This window comes from Acanthopagrus latus, chromosome 21 (assembly GCF_904848185.1).
Source record: "Acanthopagrus latus isolate v.2019 chromosome 21, fAcaLat1.1, whole genome shotgun sequence".
Taxonomy (NCBI): domain Eukaryota; kingdom Metazoa; phylum Chordata; class Actinopteri; order Spariformes; family Sparidae; genus Acanthopagrus; species Acanthopagrus latus.
In genome coordinates, this window is record NC_051059.1 from 10,524,387 (window position 1) to 10,546,194 (window position 21,808).

Consider the following 21,808-nt stretch of genomic DNA (forward strand, 5'->3'; position numbering starts at 1 on the left):
TGTGAAGGGTTTCAATTTTATCTTCTCTGACAATTATAGACCAATTATAATGATAACATTTTTGAGAATAGCAAACAAAGCCCTTAAAGATGGTCATTACATTTATGTTTTATCAAACCGACAGTCCATTCTACAAAGACCCTCAATGTACTATCAAAAAGGAAGAAGAAAGGCAGCAAATCCTCACAAATGAGAAGCAAGATGTGTGGACAAATCAGAACGAATTATTATTTTCACATAAATGTTGATTGTTTTCTTGATTAATCAATTAGTTGTATGGAACTTAAAATGCCAGAAAATAGTGAAAAATGACCCTCGTTATTTTTCCAAAGCCCGATATAGTCTTGCTGGAGTGGAGAAAGGGGACCCAAAGGCAGTAGACTGAAGACAGGAAGTGCGATAGATTAAGTTTTGTTCAAGATCAGGGCAAAGGCAGGAACAGGGCAAACACAGCTGATGATTTGACAAAAACTAAACTAAAGACTTGAGTTAAATACAAACTAAGCTAACAGGGGACAAGTTGCAGGTGGAGGGAGGCGGATGAACACAGATGAGGGTAACGAGTGGAAAAAGACTAGGAAAAGTGAAGGAGCTGATGCCGTGCAGATGTGGAGGGAACGCAGACTGGGGAAGAACACAAAAACAGAGCCAAAGACATCACAAAAAACCCAAAAATGACATGACAGGACGATGTCAAATACGGCATCTGCGAAGGTCTTGTTCTGTTGACAAATCATAGATATTCAATTAACTGTCATAGAGTAGGAACGGAACCAGAAAAGAAGTTGTTCTCAGAAAAAAAATATTGATCAATTATCAAAACAGCTGGTGATTAAGTTAGTAGCTGACGACTACTAGATTAATCATGGCATCTCTCAAAATCCCTCTGATGGCAGATTGATTTTCTTTAAGTCGACTAGTGTATTAATTGAATAATCAGTGCAGCTGAAATAATAAATGATTCATCTAGAAAATCATTTACATGACCAGCAGGGGTGTGCTGGACAGAGGAGTGACACTGTGGTGTACAAACAGCTGGGTTCAAGTGAGCAAGCAGCACCAACCCAACCTGTTTAAGTGTCCTTGATTGTAAATCCTCTCGTTCCAGAGGGGCAGTTATGCAGTTGATCCTGACCTGTGGCCTCCACGTGCAAGAGGTGGAATTTTCCAACGGGCATCAATCAAGCTTTAGATTGGACAACACTACAAAACAGCGTGACAGAGAGGGTCTGTCGAGGCTGCTCAGTGGACCGGGGCGTGTGCCATGTGCTCTCCATGTACTGCGGGTGGAGTACTGCTTTATGACCTTTAACACGAGGCTCAACCCCCTTTCTTGGTCTTCAGTCTCTTCTGTCACTCTATGCTGCGAGTGGGGGTTGGGTTGATCTTTGGTAAGGTGCAAGAAGGTTAATATCCTCTCAGTCAAACCTTGAGTGAAACCTCTGGATAGAAAAAAAAAAGATGCTGGATGGGAGATGTTGGACTCAAAAGTGAAAACAAGTCGGTGAAAGAATGGTGGCACTTCACTTCTGCTTGGTTTCTGCTCGACATGTTAATGCTATCTCCGCTGACCTTTCCTGTCAAGACTGTTGAGGTTATCGCCCTCGAAATGTCATTCAGGTTCACCTATTAAGTCTTTAATCTCACATACCAAACCATTTATAATATAACTGTTATCATAAAATATAATGTGAAGAGATGAAGCTCCAGAGCTGATCAAATTCAGACTGGATGGAGGAGGACTCCGTTGCCTCCAGCACGTCTTGTGTTCCAATCCGCACCCTAATTTTCCAGACACGCCACCAATGCAGCTCAAGATGTCTTCGCAGTTTGGCCGAGAACTCATTTAATATCCATTAGGCTTTGCTTTCTCTTTCGCTGGTGCCACACAGGATATCCTATATGCAATCAGGTAATGTACACGCATTCAGGCTAATCATACACCCGATCAATAAACTACAATGGATGTACCTGCCACCTATTCTTTCCCTCGGGAGAAAACAAGCCTGCTGTTTAAATGGATAACAACTCCCTGACACGACGGATGTGACCACGCATACATTTCTACAATGATGCCACTCCTATGGAAGAAAAAGTGGAGGAAGAAGAAACATCCCTATTGCTTACTGCTAATCACTGACAAATACATACGTGGCCTGGTACATTTTCTCTTTTAAGTCCAGTCTGCAGAATTATTCTCTTCTCTTCCTTACATTAGTCAGGGTGAGTTTCAATAGGAAAAAAACACTTTCATCTTATCAATAATGATCTATGTGAGCCTGATTTATGCCCCAGCAGGTACTGCTACACTGCTGTGGTCATGATCTAATACTCTACCAGCTCTCCAACATTTTCCTCCCATTCTCACCTGCTCAGTATTCATATCACACACGCTTGCTCTCTGGCTGCAAACTCCCTGGGAAATAGGTCGGAGAACTGTAGACTTTCACTGGCTACAAAGAGCTGCTTAGCATCAGTAAAATCTGACTATTGTGATGTGCAAAACATGACATCTGCCTGTTTTGCAGGTAGCTGCCTCTGCAACACAAGCTAGCCTGTGGGGGAAGTGTGTATCGCCGTGGGCACTTTCTGTATCTCTGCTATGCTTCACTTGGCTAGGCTACGCTAAACTAAGCGCTTAGCTTAAAGCTACACCAGACAAGCCTTGTGTCTGTCTGCCCTGAGCTTTAGGGTAAACATGCTGGAGCACATGTAGGCTATTGGTCTCATGTTGAAAATGCTCTCAGATAACAGTGCTGACCTCAGTAGTCTGGGCAAATGGAGGTCAGCTGTGAAGTGACATCAGCCAAATGTTTGCTGTAAGGGTCAATCAGTCTCCTGACATAAAAATATACACTTTGAAGCTCTTACTGTTGTATAAATTGTTCCAATATCTCTCAGTATATGTAAACTATATGTCTAAAAAAGCATTTGTCCATTCAGCATTTATACATCAAAATTTGAACTCCTGTGATCACATAAATGGCTTTGTTAGTTATCCTGGATACAAGCGGTCGGGTGGCGAGCCGATGCTCCTCCACATCGAGAGGAGCCAGCTGAGGTGGCTCAGGCATCTGTGTCGGATGCCCCCTGGACGCCTTCCTCAGGAGGTGTTCCTGGCATGCCCCACTGGGAGGAGACCCCAAGGAAGACCCAGGAGACGCTGGGGTGACTATGTCGCTCCGCTGGCCTGGGAACGCATTGGGATCCTCCCGGAAGAGACAGAGGAAGTGTCGAGGGAGAGGGAAGTCTGGGTCTGCTCAGACAGCTACCCCGCAACCCGGCCCCGGATAAGTGGAAGAAGATGGATGGATGGATGGGCTTTGTTAGTGTGCTACTTTTACTTAAAGCCACCATCGATGTTACTCGCTTACAATTCAATAGTGGTTTACAACAATGAAATGGCATCATTATTTTACTGTATTAACTCAACCATCCCACCTGTGTAACTGTAAAGTCCCAATTTCCTCACAGATTAAGCCTTCATCAGTGGGTCTGTACCCAGTCAGCGGCCTAATTTCATAATCAGAACACAGATGGAGAGCGGACAGAGCTGCAGCCTCCCCCTCCTTTCCCCGCTGAGAGATATCTCCATCTCCAAATGCAGCAGTCTTCACAGCATCCCACCATCTTACATCATATTACTTCATCAGACCACCGTATTGTTGGCACTGCCGGTGCAAAACTGCCCGTCTACTGTATGTCGGGAGTTGGCAGCAGCAACGTTGAGCTCTGCGGGCAGCTCTCTGGCACCTAGCCTCAGCTGGCATGGCAATTCTGTCGTTGCTAAATGAAGACCATGCCGCTGCCGTCTGGATGCCAGGCGGCTAGCTAGGTTGCTTTGAACAGTTGTCAGCGAGGGAGGCGTCAAGCTGGGAGATGATACTGTGGCCGGGTACCAGAGAGCCGGCGGGGCAGAGGGAAGGCTTCATGTCTGAGTGGCACAGAACCAGACCTGGGAAACAATCTCCATATGCCTTCAGCCGTTGGATTAAAAGTGCAACTGAACCTCTGGGAAGGTTGGAGGAGGCACCGCTACAGACAGTGATATTTTCTAAGATCTTCACCAGCAGAGTGTTTGGTAAAAATTCAAAAGGCTTGCTCTTCATACAAAGAGTCTTAGATGATCCTTAGTCTATTAACTTACATCCAAACAGATCAAACCACCCTATTTGGTGTATTAAAACGCTTGTTCCAAACCACTTTGTACAACTCCAAATGACTGCGCATAGCAAAGACAGAGTGGCAGAAACCTTCCACGCACAGACTCTGACATGTTTTCAGCGTTAATGAGATGCTAGCCTACTTTTTCTCTACAGGTGTGTTTAGGGAAAACATCAAAAACAAACAACGCCAAGGCTGCTCTGTGCGTTGTAGGCAGTAAAGACAAAGGCATAATCCTAAACCTGCAGGCGTACAAAGCAAACTCCCCAGATGTATGGGCAGTCTGTGAGGATAAACGTATGTGTGTGTGTGTGTGTGTGTGTGTGTGTGTGTGTGTGTGTGTATGTGCCTGTTTACCCAGTCACACAATGCAGGGAGGAGGGGGAAGGAAAACACAGGGACAGGCCGAACCTTCCGAATGCAGTTTAGCAAAATGTCAAGCACGTTCAGATCACCGGCCGACTGAAATGTCACCCGGGCAAGGCAGCAAAGCGGCTAAACAAAACAACACCGCACAGGTGTGTCTGTGCAAAATGAATGCCACAAAAATATTTATAATTACAACACCTTCCGGCCACAAATGTGCCCAATTTGCTTTAAATGAATCACATGAATGAAACTCCAGAACACCTTGACCTTCATAATGTTTTTTTTTCCCATTAAGCACTGTTACATTTGATGCGCGCTAAATGCCTAAAGAAAGAGTGTGTGTGTGAGTCTGAGTGACAGTGTGTGTGTGTTCTGGCCTCAAATGAACGTGTGTGTGATCATGGACATAACACATTATAACTCAACACATTCTTGAAGTGTTTTAAAGAAGTTTGTCAGAAAGCACTTTAAATGCAGAAGGGGCTCAAATTCTGAGTCGTAAGACGCAGCATGAGAGAGAGTGAGTGTGCTCGGACCAGCTCCGTCTGTTAAGAGGTTCTGGGCAGGGGTGTAGCTTTCCTCCCCTGAAGAGTGGCATAATATAATTGCGCTGAAGGGCTCCATGCTCACGCCACGGGAGGAGAGTTTTATATCGAAGCCTGCCTGCTGTAACAGTGTCAGGTGGTATTTATGAGACTTGTAATGGGGCTGAAGCCCAGGCACACCTGCTACGCTGGGAAGGGTATATAGTGCACACACCCTCTCACACACACCCACACATCCACGCACATAAACACACATGCACTAGCAGCAAGTCCTTGGGTTTGCTTGTTTATGCTTGTTTTCTGTTGTTGTATTTAAGTGCTGTGTTGCTCCACAAATCTGATGAGGGCACTGTGTACATAAATAAACTGGACTAGTCTTGACATGGATCGAGTGGGAGAGAAAAGAAACTGGCGAGAGGCTAGCCTCAACAGCTTTTCCAAGAAAGAAGTAAAACTTGAGGCAAAGAGTGAAGAACATTTTAGGTCACGTCCCATTAACATATTTCCACATATCTATTCTATTTTGGATTAATTAGCTTTAAACGCACCTTATTCCATTTCCAACTGAACACGTTTATTTCAAGAGCACAGTCACACACATTAGTCAATTTAGGGCTGCAACTAATGATCATCAACTAATCTGCCAGTCATTTTCTTAATTAATCATTCCAAATGTCAGAAAACAGATGTGGTTTTATCAAGACAGCATCCCTAAACTAAAGAATATTTAATTCACTACCAGAAAGACAAACATTTGCATTCAAGACAAAAATGTTATCTGGGTTGGGAATATTTCGCAAGATCGGATTCCACCTCCAATTTTTCTATCCCAATTGATTCTTGCTTCAGTAAAAAGAAAGGGAGGCTGTTTATTCTGGCTCATACAATGTGCCGAGCCATTGCCTCCTGTCCTGTTCACACTGAACAGCAAATGAAACATATCTGACAGGTGAGCTAACTGTTTTGATGAGGGTCACTGTCTGATCGGACAAAAAAAATAAATAAATCAGAGAAAAGTGTGCAGTAAGTAGGAGTAGTAGTAGTAGGAATAAGTAGTTTTTTACTTCATTTTCTAACTTTACTGCCTTAACCTCTGGAAATAATGACATAAAAAGTTAGATTTACTGTGCAGCATCAGGGGGTAGGAGATGTTCCCACAACAATTAATATAAATCCAGATATGGAACAAGTAGTGAAGATACTGAAGCTTGGTGCTCACAGAGTCTTTGGATGACTTCTGCCACTGACTCCTGTAATGAGCCTCTCCACACGCTCAGTACAGGTTGGTGAGACTAACTCCCAAGTATCTCTGAGCTCACATTAAGATGCCTGCTGCATGAGACCAGAGGGGGAAAACAAAGAGTGTTGATGAAACCCAGTCGAGATGTGAAAGCTGCAGCCTCGAAGCTGCACCTGTGCCAGTTCTCTGATACCATTAACCCAAAAAGGAAAACTGCAGGTCAGCCAAACTCCTGCTTCGGTTTTATACTTGATGAGGGCAGGAAATTGAACTTTTCTTTGATCAATTACTCTGGCTGGTGGATTCCAAAAGTCAGCAGCTAATTTGGACACACATCCAATTTCATCAATCCAAATCTTAAAATGTAATCATTTTGATGCCAAGAAAGTAGGTGCTGGCTTCAGTAGCATCGGACAAACTGTATGGTGCCATTGTAAGTTTTTTTATCATTTTTTTTTTGTACATTTTAAAACAAGTCCCCATCTACTTCAGTCGTATGTGGGAATGCTGAAACATGTTTTTCTGTGAATCTCCAGAAAGGTTTTGTTGATTATGAAACTTAAACTGACTTCCATCAGCACCAGGTTGAGCAGATAATGACTGAATTTCCATTTGTGGGTGAAGACTTCCTTACCAAATACCAGCTTTTTTGTTGAAATGAAGTTAATAAGATAGAAACACTGCAATCAGTCGACTCACAACAAGGCCTCACAATGACCACCAGCAGACCACCTCACTCACATCCTGCCATAACAAACACAAGTCCTTTAAAGATAACAAGCCATACAATCCTTGCCTCACGCACACATTATTGTTTTATTGTTTATGGTTGATAACTTCAGTCGGGTATCATCAAGGCTTCTCGATATAGACAAGTGCGTGGACACAAATGGCTTCAAAGACGAAGGTGTGTTGCCCCACAGGTTTCCCTCAGTGAAGGCAGAGGGAGCCAAAATCCATCCGAGCGGCAGCAGCACGAAACACAGAAACAAAATGATGAGAAAGCCTGCAGTGTCGTTTGTCCACATCTCTAGTAGACTGAACAGCTGACACCTCAGCAGTCGCGCTGCAGCGGCAACACTGTTGCCAAAACTGCTTTGATCAACAAAAATCTACCAAAGTGGATAAGCACAGTGGCATTCTCAGTGACAGCAGAGATCCTGAGCACTCAGCAGAAAAAAATAGTCACAATTACAGAGGGAAGGCACACCGAATGTAATATATGCACAATGACGCAGTGAAAATGGCAGGAATACTGGAAGATTTGACCGTTTTAATCCAAATTGCCTTTAAGTTTCATGAGTTGATAGTACAGCAGAGCTGCCGTCAACAAATATTTTCTTCATCATTTAAGTGGCACATTAATCCCTCTATTAATCCACTAATTGTGTGGTCAGACAAAAAGTGCAGTATGCCATTTTCTAAAGCCCAAGGATATAGTTTCAAATTGGTTGATCTAAAACACAGATATTCAATTACTATTACACAAAATTAAAAAACAGCCCTTCGAATGAATCAAACCACACTAGGAAATGAAACCTGAAACCCTGTAGTGCTGGTGTGAATCTCATTTCCCAAGGAGATGCACAATAACCATCAGAAATCACACATCATAACTGAACATCAATTTACTTGCAATCTTGTAAAAACATTAGCGCCAAATAATTTCCCTGGGAAACACAAAATGCAATCTTACATAGAAGAGCTTCATCAACTCACAGCAAAGGGCACAGTCATGATTCGTATTAATGGAGGGCGAAATCCAGTCTGTTATCTTTCCTGTCTGAAATGTTTCTCCATCAAACGATCAAACAGCTTGAGAGAAAAAGCTGGCTTTTAGTAGGTGGTGTTCTTTGTTCAGCCATGTTGGCTATTAGGGCTGAATATTTTCCACATGGCATCCACACCAACGTAAGGCCAAACACTACCAAAGATGCAGCTTCTAAATGATTGAGACTTGGAGGAGGTGTATACTGTATGCTCAGTTTTTAAAGAGAACCATCTTAAATCAGCTCTGATTCAATGCTGTCAAACAATTAAACTTTTTCATATGGGTAGAGTAGACAGAAGATGGGAGATTTTGTCATGGAAAAAACTTCTTTTGTCAATTAAATGTACAAAAAGTGTGAAAAATGTGCACCACATGTTCTGAGGGCCCCAGTTGGCGACTGGATAAACAGCTAATCTTCACAAAATGTTACCACAGTAAACGGCAATCACTTTAGCGGATATTCCCAGAGATCTGACTTCAAGCATCACATTCTTTCATTTCATGGCCTGGCTATAGTACGACTCAGTGTTGTGTCACGTGAATCACTAATAGCAGAATGTATTCAGATAAAAAAACCTTGTGCAGTATGACTTTCAGGACCTGCCAACACCTTGCCAGGAGCCACTGTGGGGTGGTAATGCTGTTGTTATCACAGCTACAGTGCAAACGTGTTGCATCAAGCCTACAGCTCATCAAAAACCAAACGCTCTTTAGGCTCAGCAGCCGCCTCAATTACGGGAGCATCACCCCCCGGTTCTGTCGTCCTTCCATCCATCCAGTCTGGGTGTAATTCATCAGGGCTGGGTGGCCTCCATTAGCGATCCTCCACTGGGACAGGACAGCCTCTAAAGCACAGCACTCAGGGAGCACACTGGGGCCCCGCACTTTACCCTAACAGCTTCATCAACTGCACATCCCTAGAGCCAGACACACACACTTACAGCGAACACACACACACACACAACCTCTGGAGGGCCCAATTAGCAGCCATCACCTGTAATTCAATAACAACACTCCCTTTCTTTCAGCCTCTCCAGCTCTCTCTTTCACTCAACCGTGAATTTGCTTGCATGATTAAAAAAAAAAAAAAGACGACTGCTAATGTTCTCCGACATCAACAAACAAATCCAAATCTACTCTGACAGCTTATTAAGGGCTTTGAATAGACACGTATATTTTGTTTGCAAGCAAGAGGTGTCCTCCACTTTGTCTCCTGGTGTTCAATTTTATAAGCATCATACATCACTCCTCTGGCTCCACACACTGCGAATCGAGCCCACAGGACACAGGATGGTGGAGAGACTCAGAGAGGATCCACATCTCAACTCTGCTTCTAATCAAATCCTCTGTTCCATTTCAATGTGTTCACTCGCCATCCGCTCTGCATGGTGGATGACTGGAAACAGAGAGACAGCAGCTTTTCAACTATGACCAAAAATAACATCCCAATAAGTAAACCTGCTTTGTTGTCTATTCTACTGTAAAGGGGGCTACCATTTCCAGAAATAACGTCATGTTGTATTGAAGAAGACAAAACTTGCATTTGAGACCATGAACTCATGAAGGAAGTGTTAATTGAGGTAATAAATCAAGTGGGAACTAAGGTCATTTTCTCATAAGCTTCAACACAATCAGACCTCTTTTTGAAACCAGTGAGGTTGCCCCCTACCATATATTAGAAACAATGTGGGTTTAAGGCACTTCTGCATGGGCTTCATGTTTCAGACCCAGAGGATCATCCATATTTTAAGCAGTCAGGATCTGTCAGGAACTGAATCAGGAACCAGTGTAAATCCAACAATGATCTCCTTGATTAAATGATTAAACAATTTATTCTTTGGGAGTGAATCATAAAAACTTGTTCTATCCAACCAAGAGTCCAAAACCCCAAGATTTTTAATGTACAGTGATAACAAGCACAGATAATGAGCAAAACTTCACATTTAAGACATTTAAACTAGCAAATGTTTTGCTTGAAAAATGACAATAATATCAATCAATTATCAACAGTTTTCAATACATATTCTGTCAATTGACTGAGGATGAATTCACAAATTGATTCAGATCTAATTCATCCAGATTAAACCTGGAAAAGCAGGATGATGCTCCTAGCAGTGTTACTCTATAGGCAGAGATCCTCTGACATATGGGAAGTAATCATGTTTAAATTCCTTGGGAAACTGAATCACATTTTTTTTTTCTACTCCAACACAACTATTTGAAAGTAAATAAATGCAGAGAAAGTTCAATCACATGGTCAGTGGTTTCCCCTGACTTAACTTTGAACAAGCTATGATACGATAAACAAGGAAACACAACCCTAGAGAAGTGAACACACCAACTCAATGCTAAACACACCAGCAACCTTTAGGCTCACAAGAAGCGAGAGAGAGCTTTACACTTTGTACCAACAAGAGGCGAGTCAGAGCAGACATTTCCCAAAATCCCTTGTAGCAACCCCACAGAGGGGCATGGTTGAACTCAATCCATGGTAGGAATATCAATAATTCTGGCCAACTAGTTTTTGAACAGTGCCTCTTTACTTAGTGCAACATGTCTCATATTATCAGTACTGTCAAATTTAATTTTCTGCTTCAAGAAGGAATGAAATATTTCACCAAATGTTACCATTTCTGATTAATTCCTCATATGATGCACACCATGATCTGAGACAAAAGACTCTGAGACTAAAGCCCTCTGCTGTGCTTCTAATCTAATTCTCTACTCCACTCCCACCTGTCCTGCTGTTGCTCTACCCACTGAGGTCTCTGGGGGGTCTTTAGTAAGTCCAGGCCCCTCCTAACCCACCTGTCCACTGCTCATGATTTATGTCTCCTGGGACCTCTGGGAGGTCGCCTCCCCTGCTCCTACAGTAGGTTTCACATCATACCTTTATTCAATCGCAAATAAAGTGGAGTCTTCCCAGAATTCTTTGGTTAGGGTTGTGGTTTTATAAAGCTGTGGTTTGCTAAAGTAATGAAATGTGAAATCAGAATAAATAACCCACTGCGGTTCTTTAAGTTATTTTAATACATAATGTTCCTATGAAAACAATCTGGTTCCTGTGAAAAGGCATGTGAACACGGTAAAAGGATACGCCATGGTTCATGCCTAAAGACACATTTTCCATTACTATATACTGAAGAACTTTAATAAGCATGTGGTGTTTTTTAGATTAAAAACCTTTTTCAAATGGTGTCATGGTCAAGACAGTACACACTAAAGAAATCTCACCAGGGTCAGAAGCTTTGAGACTTTTCATAAAACTGGCAAGCTCAGTAATTATAGTCATTTGCACACATGTGCAACAAGTGACTGAGCTTGAAATTTCTAGTCTAGTTACTAACATCTAAAATTGTGGGTTATATTTGTGATGCATTTACCCAACATCAGCAGTGTTCAAATTAAGTAGAACGACTAATTCTGTACTACTTATCAAAATTACAGTAGTTTTTACTTGTTTTAAGAACATTTGATTTGAGGGCTGCAACTTAAGATACTTTTTCTTATTTTCCTAATTAATCAATCAATCTTAAGTTTATCAGTTGTCATAAACTAGTGAAAAATGCCCATCTTAACTTCAGAAAGCCTCACATGACATCAGATTCCTGTAACATATGACAAAGATAAGGATGAGGATTTGTTTCAGAATTTTGCTTGTGTTAATCAATCACTATCAAGCAATCATTAATCAATATCAAAATGGATGGCAACTATTTTTCCATCAATTAACTAATGAATTATTCCACCGGTCATTTAACCTTGGTTTGATTCTATGACTGAACAACACAGATGTTGTTTTATGAAGGTGAACAATATTTCAGAGCAAAAAGTAGAGGTCACACTGTCATGTGAAATTGTGACTCAACTTTGTACAGTTTCTCTGTTTTCTTTTGTGTATCCACTTCAAATTTCAGCTCCTTCTCTCCTCTCAGTGCCACATTTCTTTTTGTTTTTGCTTTGTTGCACCTGTTCCCTTTTTGGTTTACCTCTGAGATGTGTCCCAATTTTAATGGAATCCCATCAAAACGAGTAGCTTATCACAGGCAAGCAACAGTCCAATGACCAACATGTGCAGGGCTACAACTCGACTTAAGTCTCTACTGTACAGCGTTCATATCTGTGCCTCGGTGTTGTGCCTGGAGGCAGGCTGCAGCTTTGGGCTGAGCTTTTGCTGATTTTCCTCTGAGCTCGAGGATCCGGCGGCCTCTGTTCAGCTTCTCAGGCGGCAGGAGAAAAAAAAGAATGGAGGATGGCAGGATATGCAAATTGTGCCACCACCAAAGGAGAGGGAGAGGAGTTTCCCACCGGCTGAGTGTGAAAGAGTGCTCCCCCTCTCCCACACGCACACACACACTCACAGGACTTTGAATAGGACTCTTTCTTTTGACACACACTGGCTTGCAAGCACACATAACCCACCCAATCACACAAACGTATGTATAAACTGATTTAACACTCATGCAAGCGCACACATGTACTCGTGGGGGTTTTCACACACACTATACTGTAGAAATTTAAACACCCACATTAATGGGGTGAGATTGATGCTGGTCAGCAGCAGCAGAATAAACTGGATCCCTTCACCACAGGCCGTCTTTCACAGCTCAGCCTCAGTTAGCACCACAGTGTAGATTAAAGTTTTAGCTGTTAGCTGCTCAGGGAGCCTCTTGCATACATGAATATTCAGGTGGTTTTAATGAGAATGATGAAAGGCAACAGCAAAGCAGGTTACTTGTGGAAATGGGTTAGGGCCACCTTAAAGAAAAGTACTAAAAATGAGTTTGGCAGTTCCTCTGAGATTTTATGCACCAGTGGTGCTGGAGGTAAATTTCAGTTCTGGTTCCATTTTCGGCTTTGTTTCGAGTGTAGGTGGCAGCAAGCAAACTCCATCTTCATAACATTGATTTTAAACGGCATTGTAAGTTTGGAGGAATTGGTTTTGCTGTAATCTTATTTTAATTTAACACAGCAGATGATACATGAAATGGATCTTTTCTACCATTCTCCTTAGCTCTTCATCCTTAGCATATCTTTTATGTTGAATGACTATAACAGCCATCTAAATGAAGTACTCTTCTCTGTGTGTTGATATTTTGAATTTATTGGAATTTTGAATTTGTTAATGAAGAGTGTTGAAACTATTTTCATTGGATGCCAAAACAAAACATAATGGTGGGCCAAGGGCAACCACACCAACACGTCTTGAACTGAACTGTATTGTTAAGATTCAAAATGGTACAGGGATCCAAAGTTTCTTTAAATGACAGACTCTGCAAAGCCACTAGCATGCATTAACATTATTATCTATTGATTTAGTTTGATCTGAGAAAATATCTGGTGGGTCAAACTGAACCATTTGGCAGGCCAACTCTGGCTCCAATTTGGGCAACCCTGGTGTAAATAGATCAGTTTCTGCAGTCAAGAAATAGAACAAGTATTTTACGACACTGCAGCCTAGTTGCAACCTGCTCAATCTAGTTCTGCAGAAGTTTGTCAATTAAGGAGTGCACAAACTGGTAACTAAAGATATACCTGTAAAATGTACCATAACACATGTTCTAACAAGTCTTTGCTCTGACAAATGCAAATGCATTTAACAGAGGAGAGTTGTCTTTAAAAAGTGGTATCTGTGCATTAAAGAAGTGAAGCTTTGATGGAAAATAATCTATATTCTGGTATATTTTCCTACTTTAGTGTAATCCTGATACACAACTACACTGAATATACACTTATACTTCCACATTCTCATCTCTCTTGTGCTTTCTGGGGTAACACAAGCTCCAGGGCTGCTCCACTGACCTCTGACCTCTTTGTGAAGGACTGGGAGGGTGAGTGGAGGAGGGGGTTACTCTATAAAATCTAAGATGTCAATACTGGCAATGCAACTTACAGTTACTAATACTCTATTTAGCTCATCTGAGTCTGTGCAGTGAAGCCAGAATGACATAATTAGGTGCTTTCAGTTTCATATCAGATCATTTCCCTTCCACCTCCACTAAAAATAGTGTGTTGGGGGCGTTCATGAGTTGCTGAGGCAAATCACACCTGCGTGACAACAGACAAAGCTGCGATGGCTGATCTTTTTAGTCATCTGTCATTTGGTTGAGGCTTATTTCTGAATAGATTGTGACTGTGGCTGTTGTTATCATCCAAACGCTGAGTCCTTTATTTAAATTAACCTGTTATAACAGCTTAATGAAGCCAGATGCAAGAGTGTATATAGTTTAAACCCCTTTAAAATGAATGTGTATGCTTTTATTAGGATGTATTGACACATCTTTCCATACCTGACCTGTCAAGGTGCCTTTATCAGCCAATGTCATCTAATTGAAACGCAACAGCATCAGCAGGATGCACTGATTCTTCCTCTCAGGCACCATGTTAATGCATGTAAATCCAAACAAGCAGGCCTGTGTTGTTATGCAAAGCCTGGAGGAAAGTAGCACTTTCCCACCTTGATGCTAACACACAGACACAAACACACACACACACACACACACACACACACACACTCCCTCTCTCTCTCTTTTTCTCTGACGCATACACACAAATGCGCACACACACACACACACACACACACACACACACACACTGCTCAATTAGTCACAGAGGCAGCATCAGTAGCCCTGACGCACCTCCCCCTCTGGACCATAAAAGGCAGTGGGAGGGGTTAATGCTGACTTGCTAAAGACATCCTGTAGTGCTTTGTCATTCCACAGGCCCATTTGTGCACGGGAAACAACACAACACACACACATTCACACACGGACGCACACACACAGCCCCAGGGTCTTGAGCACAAGGAGAAAGTAACATGAATGAATGTGTATCAGTTAGGCCTATCAGCTGCTGTTGACCACAACCAAGTCGAGACCATTTCCCTCTGACACCCCCATCCCCAAAATTATCTACAAAGATGCATAAATATTTGCACTACACTCAAAAAGGAATACATAACTAGTCCCTGAGACATTCCATTTTGTGTAATTGCTAGTGCATTTACTGACTAACCTGATTATACAACAATATAACATCTATTATCTTTTATCAGACTAATCAAATGAGTGTACCAGGATGAACCCAGCCTATGGCGAGGCCGATTAGCTACCAAAGAATGCATAATAATATCTCAGAGGCAGGACACTCACATGACTCCTCTGCTCTGTAGGATGGCTGTAACTGGAGCTCAAAAAGAAAAAAAAACGGTTCATTCACACAAACACAGAAGACAGAAAACACATGCTGCACAGTTTCTTTAACCAGTGTGTGACTGTGCAGTGATTTAACCATAGTCCTAAACAGTGAAATACACAGCACTGATTTGAAACATGGTGCTGAACTCAAGGGCCACAGTCCTTTTAAGATGATGCAAAGTTCACTTGTATGATAAGGAATGCATTAATAAAGCATTACAGCCTCTCAGCATCTGAAGAGGAGAGCTGAACAAACACCACGCAGAAAATGCTACTCATCTACGCATCAAATGGCAGCAAGCTGATCAAAGAGCCCATCACCAAAGAGACAAGAATATTCCTTTAAACAGTCATTCAAAGCACTCTGATATAAACAAAGTCTGTTTCCCTGGTCTGATTTAACTTATATAAACCAGCAGTCAGGGATCAGAGTCACAGAGACATGTTGTAAACACTACACCTGTCAATTTATGCACCATTATCACCGCTAGTGAAAATGCTCTATATGATTAAAACAAATATACATCTGAGGGTTATTGTGATGACTGGTTCCAAAACAGAGATCCTATACTTAAAGGTACCTCAAGTGGCACAATGGAGCTGTTTCTGTGAGCGTGTCTGCATTTTGATTACCTCATGCGTGCATACAGGTGCGGTAACATACAGTTCAGCCAATGGTGTCGCTGGCGGGAGTATTTACAATATCTGAAAATCCAGCACCGATAAAATCATTCCAGTTTCTTTTCATTCTCACTTTGAAGTAGCAGTGGGTGGTAATGCATGGGTTATATTTTGCCATGAATCAGGAAGATGGAAAAAGACAAAGAAGACAGAGAAAGACGAAGAACACAGAGTAACTAGGAAGCCAGTCACTACCACAGATTTGGTAACTGCTACATAAAATTATGTTGGACGAGATGACAGAGGAGAGAGACACTCTACACAGATATTGTGGAAATATTGTTATGGTGAAATATATGATAATGAGATCACATTGTGAAAAAAATTATATCCCGACACCTCTATGTGTCAAACTGCTCAACTGATCTTGAGAAGAAAGGTAATTTCCTACCACATTTTGGGTCTTTTGGACACTTAACATGAGCTGCTAATGTTAGCATTTGTAAACTCTAACCTTAAGAGAGCTATCTAGAGTGAACTACGCTGATATCAATCCAGAGTGAGATTCTTTTTGTTTTATACTTGCATTGATAATTCAGATTACATGCTACACTAGCTCTGGCTAGCTCTACGACAAAGTAGTTCTTAGCTCTAGACCAGCAAAGTGTTGGTGCCACTCTTGAATCAGTTTTCCTGGTCAAGAAACAGAACTGATTCAAGTATAGGCACTGGCTCTGAACCAGCCCTTGAAATGCCTTGGTGGAAAGAGGGGTAACAGTGTGTTTTGGAGAGTCCCTCTGAATATGAACAAAATATTTGTTTGTTTATAAGAAAACTCCACAGAGCCCCTTTAAACACTCAACACCCTCCTCCACAGGACAGGCAGACAGGCGCTGGTGAAGGCCCAGGGACTGGCAGGCCTGTACGTATGAGCCGTCCAAGCCTGGGAGTAGGCTGCTGTGTTTATCCTGTCAAGGTATGTTAACACCAGGCCGCATTCCTGTAGTCCCTAAATTGCAGTGTTAGATTACAGCCCAGCTGAGAGCACACTCGTACACACACAAACATGCTGCACTTTAAAGACGAAGGGCGTTGGATGACGAAGCTGTGACCGAAGCGGCAGCAGCAACAGGAGGTGCACATCGAGGGCCAACACCTGCCATTTACAGAAGAAGTGCAGACCATTAACATGTGGTGGAGCTGAGATGAGTTCATTATAGCCAATAGCTTACTTCATACTTTCACCTTCCTCCCTTCTTCTCATTGCAGATGTGATTATATACTAACTTTGCAAACACAGGAGTAACTTTTTCATACAGTGCCTGATCCTATTGGGGTCTCTGCAGCTCTGTAGCTAAATGACACTCATCATGTCCTGGGCTTTTAAACCAGAATGTTGACAGCTGGTATAAAAGCTCTTGCCTGATTGGAAATGTTGTCTCTAGGGAAGTAAAGACACACCAACTGATGGTCAAGTATAAATAAATCCAGTCAGGACGGTCTGTTTATATAGGTGAGAACAATGCCACCTGAACATACGGACCAGAGACAAATAAAAATGAGTCCCTGTCTCATCTCAAACAAACTGCAACGTGTCTCATCATGAATGAGATCATAACTACAGGAAATGACTCCAAAACTCAAGGTTTTATAGGCCAGCGTTGCTCATGCATGAGAAAAAAATACTCAAGGACAAACTGCAGTCTGAACTGATGATCACATCCAGCCTTTTGTGCACGTGTTTCTTACTATTTTAAACACCAGAGACACTGCTAAGGCAAAGAGCTCAAACAGTGTCTTAAATTAAACATCTTATATTACATAGACTGGAAGTAAATGTGTTGTCACCCCAACTCTTCCTCTAACCAGCAGGAGTTACAGATTACCTAATCTGTCTGCTAATGAGCTGCTGATGACTTTGTTAACTGTTCTGGTTCACTAAAGCACAACTGTCCTATGGGAAACTAAAATGACAAAAAAAAAAAAGCAGAGCCAAACTACAGTTTGGACCCAAGAAAACAAGTGTGTGCCTGTAAAACTCTACATAATCCATTGCTTTATAATATCCATAATAATAATATAATAAACAAAATTCAGCAAAACACTCAAGTGAGAAGAGATGGGTCCAAAGCATACCTGCCCATTCCTCCAGCTTTCTCCCTACATTTAAACCTTTCCCCCAGTGTGCTCTCAATCTAATAATAATGATACAAACGAAATGTGTGTTTCTCCATTCCTGTGTAGGATATATGGTTGGCCATTTTTGGATAACCTAGAAAATCAGCCTCTTTTTCACAGCCTAATGTCGGCAGGTATGATCCCAGGGGCATCTGGGGCACTAGGAGTACAGCTGAAATTACTAGTTGATTACTAATTAGTCAATTAAAGCAGAAAAATACAATTGGCTATTTTGATAATCTTTTAAATCAATACATTGTTTAATAAGACATTTACCATGCAAAAATGCAAAACAATATTTGGTTGTAGTCTCTTTGGTATATGTGAATATCTTGTCTTGTTGCTTTTGTACTGTTAGTATGGCTGTATTATATGATGTCTTTACACTATAATCTGACGTTTTGCAGGCAAAGTAATTACATTAAGGAAATCATTGCTTGATTAACTGGTGATTACGTATTCATAGAGCCAAATCTCCTCATGATTATTATAAAGTACTCAAATATGAAAGGTGAAATGTATCTGCAGTCACCTGAACAGTGCCAAGTCATTTAAAGTAAGCCCATATCCGGTCTGTCTGCTCACTTTTTATCACATGGCAGAAAGTTTTACCACCATTAGATCAGCATAAGAATGTTCTGGATTCATTGAACGGAGTAAGATGATCATAGGAACTGTTAATAGGAAATTGCATAAATCGAAGCATGTGTGACGGTGTGGCTGATAGTATCAGCAGCAGTTTGCCACATCATGGTGACGACAGGCTGGAGGTCGTGGTACATTAGCACGGGCTAATAAATGGCACATCAGATCCTCTGAAATCCGAAAAAAGGGGAGAGAACAGGTTGTGGACGGGCAGCTTGTGTCCTGTGGGTGACAACTAATAAAAACACACGTCTGAATCGAGGCAGGGTGCAAAATGAAACGAAGCTGAGTTTCACTTGCGGCAGATGAAAGCGGTGCTCACTGAGCCAAGGCACCTTTTGCCATCTTGATTGTGCAGGACGCGTTCCTTCCGTCTAAAAATCTCATTCACCGTGACATTTTTGGAAATCAGACTAAACGAGACCCTCGGGGATGCTCTCGCGAAGCACCTGAGCCTCATGCGGCGGAGATATCACCAGGAAATCGGTTAAAATACACCTTTGTAGGTGTTGCATCACCTTGCGTACCTGGCTGTCTCCGGTCCAGAAAAAAAACAAAAAAAAAGCAGCAACCCCGCCTTCACTGCAGTAATGGTACTGACCGCCATTCCCTTCCGCACACCGCTCAGGAAATTGTATAACGAATTACCGCAGCACAATGGATGGAAACGAGGGGTTTGACGGTGAGCCCTGTAAGCGCAGTTATTGTGAGACACGGTGGAGAATAACGGCGGTATAACCACCTTATGCACCGCTCATTTTCCGTGCAGACACACAGACACACACACGCAGAGCTGCAGAGTGCACTCGACCAAACAAGGCAACCAGCTCACACACAGACTCAATAAAAAAAAAAAATCATAAAAGAGAAGATAACACATGCACAAGTGGGTCAGAAATGCGTGCCGATGAGATAAATCCCGCGAGAATGAAGAGAGGCGAGCATCCATGCGATGCTTGCATTACACACACGGTGAAAAACTACAAAAAAAAAAAAAAAAAAAAAAAAAAATCATATCTACCTGCACAAGTTGACATTTGGAGCGGTTTTCCAGGCTCTTCGAGAGACGCGGAGCCTTTTACGACACGGCGAGCGGATCCTGTTCTGGTAACGGTGTGAGCCGCAGGTGTTATTTCTGTTTATTTCTAGGCCATTTGTCAGCCCCGTTATCCGCGTTCAGGTAAACATGATGATGATGATGGTGATGATGATGATGGCTCCTGTACGGACGCGCAGTCACCGTCGTGTCGTCAGCAGGAGGAGCAAGAAAAAAAAAGGTGCTTTCCAGCCCCTCGGCTCACACACATCATGCCTCATAACGGTGTCTAAAAATATATAAATTTATAGGTTTACTTTTTTTATTGGCTGATGCGATGTGAGAAGGGGGAGTACAGGTAAGACGCCGACCAATGAGGGGGCTCCAGAGGGTTGTGCAAATTTAAAGTTATTACACCTTACATCTAAATTCTATTTTTATATCCACCGCTTCATAACAGGTGGATTTAAAAATACCTATATTGTGTGGCGCTTATAAACACCTCTTCTGAGATCATTTTTGTAATGATATCATGGCGATAAACTCCCTCTATTAAAGGGATGTTACAACTATATTCCACTTAGATAAGGTGATGAAGTGACTCGAAACCTACGTCCCAAAACAACGCTATTTTCATCTTTGCAAACGATTCACAGACCCGAATTGACAGGTGCAAAAAGCAACAGCCAAAAATATGCTATCGGAGCAATTTGGGAAACATTCAACAAAAAAAACTGTGCCGAATGTCAAAAAATTCTATAAAGGTAAGCTGGTGCGGACAATCAGGAAATGCGACGCACGAAGAGAAATATGGCAATCAGCTTCAGGAGGATTTAAAACAATCAATTTCCTCTCTTACCTTAACTACGGGAACATGTGGTGCTGCAATTGTAGCAGGGAGGGGTGAAGCGGACATAAAATAAACATCCCATCTCTTAGCCATCACCGGAGCTGCGCTGACTGAAGTCGACCAAAGCCCATGCAAAAAAATAATAAAAAAAGATCCCATGCATTCACCACAACAGCACGGTTTCCCATCCGGCCACCGACACACAACAGATAAAGTTAAATTATTCCGTACAAACTGCACCGCCCGGGCCCGAGTGAGCAGCAAGTTAGCACGAAACTAACCCCGCAACAACCTCGCCCTGAAAAACATCACACACCAACAACTACGAACTGCGCTCAACGGGCCACGTTGTTATGTGAAAGCCCCGCAACCTGCCGCCAAGTGTTGCCGTTGGGTGGGAAAGTGGTAGAAAAGTACCGAAACAAAGAGAGAAAAAGTGGCGGAAAGTAAAAGAAAACACACCCGACCGTGAAGCGCTCCTCGGGTTGTTCTAACTGACGGATAACGGTCCACTCAGTCAGGCCGCCCCGTGCACCGCTAGGCGGAGGGAGCAGCCAGCCAGGTATAACGGTACACCACCACCCTGGGACATGAACACACCAAAACTCCACGGAACGTGCTCCAACTCACTCCGGCAAAGTCTCCACACGGACTTCGCCGAGCGAGGAGCTCAGCGGCGGCCGGCCCGGGTCGCCCAGCGGCGGTTACGGAGAAGTTTGGACTTACCGCTGCTCCTCTTCGGGTTCGCCTGTTTTCTGCGCTTACACCTGGGGCCATCCGCCATGATCCTCTCGCTGAGTCTGAAGCGCAGCCGCTCGCGAGTCACCTCCCTCCTCCTCCTCCTCCCACCTCCTCCTCCTGTCCCCCCCCTTCCCCCTCACCCCTCCCCTCCCCTTCCCCTGTCCGCTTTACGACATCACCTTCCCCCCGCAAAACACCTGGTTTGCGACACAGTGGGCGCTTTTACGGCATCACCTTCTCAAACACCTCAGCACATGGCCCCTCCTACTGGCCGCACATGGGTGTGTGTGTTTTGCGTGAAAGCGTTTCCAAGCGGTGGTCCTACCGCCCTGACAGGGTCGGCCCCGGACTGTCACTCCGCCCTGCTCCTCCTAACGGCTGAGAAAACGTTAAATACAACAGTGCAACAGTGAGGTGTTTTCTTTAAAGGTGGAAATGCATAGAAAGGTCTA

The 21,808-nt window shown here is 42.8% G+C and overlaps 1 protein-coding gene across 5 annotated transcripts in view; it reads right to left on the reverse strand.

The window, feature by feature from the left end:
• Positions 1 to 21,470, reverse strand: part of LOC119011155 (zinc finger E-box-binding homeobox 1-like) — a 66,173-nt gene extending 44,703 nt beyond the window's left edge. For 3 of the 5 annotated variants that reach the window (XM_037084059.1, XM_037084061.1, XM_037084058.1), the window contains exon 1: positions 21,342 to 21,470. In XM_037084059.1, the coding sequence (XP_036939954.1) occupies positions 21,342 to 21,399 (58 nt within the window). In that variant the 5' untranslated portion in view covers positions 21,400 to 21,470. Of the gene's footprint in view, positions 1 to 19,750; positions 20,057 to 20,624; positions 21,282 to 21,341 lie in introns of those variants that run through there. The other 2 variants (XM_037084062.1, XM_037084060.1) reach the window with 2 other exon arrangements.
• Positions 21,471 to 21,808: the final 338 nt, after the last annotated feature.